Consider the following 3,097-nt stretch of genomic DNA (forward strand, 5'->3'; position numbering starts at 1 on the left):
TTATTTATTTATTATAATCTACAAAGTGATATAGGTTTAATTTTGATTGCAAGTTATTAACCACACACATTTGAAAATGAAAATAAAAGTCATGTTAGATCAACCTAATTGGTAGTTTTGCAAGGACATGAGATGTAGTGGCGTGAGTTTGAACCCGCGACATACCACTTGTTTATATTTAAATGGTTAATTTCAGCCATTATATAAAAAAAAATTAGGTTTACGGAATATAAATATGGATCACTAATCGTTAAATTGATCCTAAGTGATATTTATATAAACGTTTCAAAAAGCTTTAACTTTGACACAACAACTATATGCATACTTTGTTGAATACAACTTACTTATATTACCTCAACTAGGTGAAACACACCTATGTCTATTACAAACTTACATACAAAACAACAGATTACACTTTCTAACATACCTCTTAATTCGTGATTTTAAGACTTCTCATCCAGATGCTTTTGTTCATCTCATCAAACCTGACTTTCTTCATAGGTTTGGTCAGCTAGTTGCCATTCTATCTTGCAATTCTCAAGTTCAAGCTTTCCTTTGTTTACTTGATCCATAATAAAATGATACTTCCTTTATATGTGCTTACTTTAACCATGACACACTGGATGATTTGCCAAGCTGATAACCGACTTGTTATTGACAAACAACTTCATTTTCTTAGGTTTCATTATCTTGAGCTCTTCGAGCAACATCTCTATCCATGTTGTTTGATATATTACATATGATGTAACCACATACTCACCTTCACAAGATGACAAAGCCACAATGTTTTGCTTTCTTGAACTCCATGAGATTTGGACACCTCCAATCATGAATATGTAGCCTACAATACTCTTCTTCTCGTTTTGATCTCCATTGAAATCTAAATTAGTGTAACCATGTACCTCTGTATCTATGGTGACATTCTTCTTCCTCGACATCAGCACACCATGATCAATTGTACTTTTAATGCATCTTGACACTCTCTTCACTGCAACAAGATAACACTTTTGGGGGTTTTCCATGAATCTGCTCAACAATCCGACACTTTAACAAATGTATGGTCTGGAATTGAAAACATACCTCAAAGATCCAATGATTTTTTTGTACAGTGTTGCACTTACAAACTCATCATTTGTTTCCTTTTTCAACTTTGCTCCAATTTTTAATGGTGTTGTAGCTGTATTATAATCACTCATATTGAACCACTCCAATATGTCTTAAGCATACTCCTTTTTGTGGAAGAGCACTCCTTCATGTTTGTATTTGAATTCCATCCCTAAGAAATATGATAAATTTCTTAGGTCAAACATTTCAAACTCCTGCATCAACTTTGACTTGACTCCTTTGATTTCTGCCTCTTCTGCTTATGTAATCAACAAATCATCCACATACAAGCATATGACTCGACTAAGCCTACTTTCATGTTGACATACACTCCATGTTCTGAGACACATTTTAAGAAACCTGCATCGATCAGGAATCTATCTATTCTCTTATTTCAAGCTATTAGAGCTTGCTTCAAACCATAATGAGCCTTCCTCAATCTGTATACCTTTGACTTTTTCCCTTTGATTTAGAATCCTAGTGCTTGATTGATATATACTTCTGAACAGTCCATTCATAAATGCTAACATTACATATAGTTTATGTATCTTTCATTATTTGTATGCTGCAGCCAAAACAACACTTCTGATGGTTTCTAACCTTGCCACAAATGCATAAACTTCGTCGAAATCAATACCAGGTTTTCGCAGAAAACCTCTTGACACTAGTCTTTCCTTATGCTTAACAATATCACCATTTGGCCTTAGCTTTAACTTGTAGACCCACTTCACATAAATAGGCTACTTGATTGCTTTCTCGACAAGTACCCAGGTCATGTTCTTCTTGTTTGCTTTGAGTTCTTCTTGCATGGTTGCTAACCAACTTGAATCATTCATTGCTTGATCCAAATAGATTGGCTCTAATTCAGCTATCATCATTACTTCTTATATTAAGTCACCATCTGCATCGACTATTTAATCTGGAAATATCTCATATCCAACTAGCCTTTCCAACTAAATTCTTGCTATAATCGATATCCTAACATTCTACTCACGTGGTTATTCATTTTGACTGGTTGTGTCTTCAGTATGTTGATCTTCATCAAGCACAATTGTGGCTGTTTCTTGCTCCTGTCGAGCTGAACCTTGACTCCAATCCCACAGTTTGCTTTCATTCAATAGAACATCTCGACTGATCACTAAAGCTAGCAGAAATATACCCGAATGCATCACACGCTCGAAGATACAACAGAGTCTCCACCGAACTTTATTTATCCCATAAGAGGGAATGGAAAATATCGATAAAATCCAAGGGAAAAGAGAAACGGGTAAGGAAATTGTTTATGCAAGGGGAAGGTATTAGCACCCCTTCACATCCATGGTACTCCATGGGAACCGTTTTGATTTCTCTTTGCTTGGATGAATGTTACTATCTTCGTGTACCTGCAAAACAAAAAATGGGTTAGAAAAAGAGTGCTCGAGAAGGATTGAGGCCCTCATGCCTACGTATTCTCATAATGCAATGAGAAAGTTAGAGCCTCGTAGTTCGTAGAACCAGAGAAAGAAAGCCGGGAAAAGCAAGAAAAAGGCTCACCAAGGATTCACATCCTCATGCCTACGTATCCTCACAGGGCAATAAGGAAGTCAGAGCTCTGTAGTTCAGAGGACTAAGACTAAAAGAAATATATGACCGGGGGTGGTGTTTAAACCGGGAAAGGCTAGAAACTGATTGAAGTGATGTTTAAACCAAAGGAAAATGATTGTGGTGTTTAAACCATAGGTTAAAAACTGGTGGCGTTTAAATCAAAAGAGTGGTGTTTAAACCAAAGGTCAGTGTTTAAACCGAAAAAGAAGCAAGAGTGGTGTTTAAACCAAAGGTCGATGTTTAAATTGGAAAAGAATAAAGAGTGATGTTTAAACCAAAAAAAGTGGTGTTTTAACCGGAAAAGAAGCAATAAGTGGTATTTAAACCAAAGGTCAGTGTTTAAATCGGAAAAGAAGCAAGAGTGGTGTTTAAACCAAAGGTCGGTGTTTACCGAAAAAGAAGCAATAGT

The 3,097-nt window shown here is 35.9% G+C and overlaps 1 protein-coding gene across 1 annotated transcript; it reads right to left on the bottom strand.

The window, feature by feature from the left end:
• Nucleotides 1-605: 605 nt before the first annotated feature.
• On the bottom strand, nucleotides 606-1,196 carry LOC127121986 (secreted RxLR effector protein 161-like). The gene is made up of 2 exons (XM_051052405.1): nucleotides 1,081-1,196; nucleotides 606-1,026 (listed from the first exon to the last, which is right to left on the bottom strand). Exons 1-2 carry the CDS (start codon nucleotides 1,194-1,196, stop codon nucleotides 606-608), a joined length of 537 nt encoding a protein of 178 aa, XP_050908362.1.
• Between the last annotated feature and the right edge of the window lie 1,901 nt (nucleotides 1,197-3,097).

The sequence above is a fragment of the Lathyrus oleraceus genome, chromosome 2 (genome assembly GCF_024323335.1).
Source record: "Lathyrus oleraceus cultivar Zhongwan6 chromosome 2, CAAS_Psat_ZW6_1.0, whole genome shotgun sequence".
Lineage (NCBI taxonomy): Eukaryota > Viridiplantae > Streptophyta > Magnoliopsida > Fabales > Fabaceae > Lathyrus > Lathyrus oleraceus.

What these genes read in the sequence shown, in the direction of transcription:
- LOC127121986 (XM_051052405.1), bottom strand. Translation starts at nt 1,196, where the DNA reads ATGAGTGATTATAATACAGCTACAACACCATTAAAAATTGGAGCAAAG. An exon ending in AAAATCATTGGATCTTTGAG is followed by an intron (nt 1,027 to 1,080) that starts GTATGTTTTCAA and finishes ATTGTTGAGCAG; the next exon opens with ATTCATGGAAAACCCCCAAA.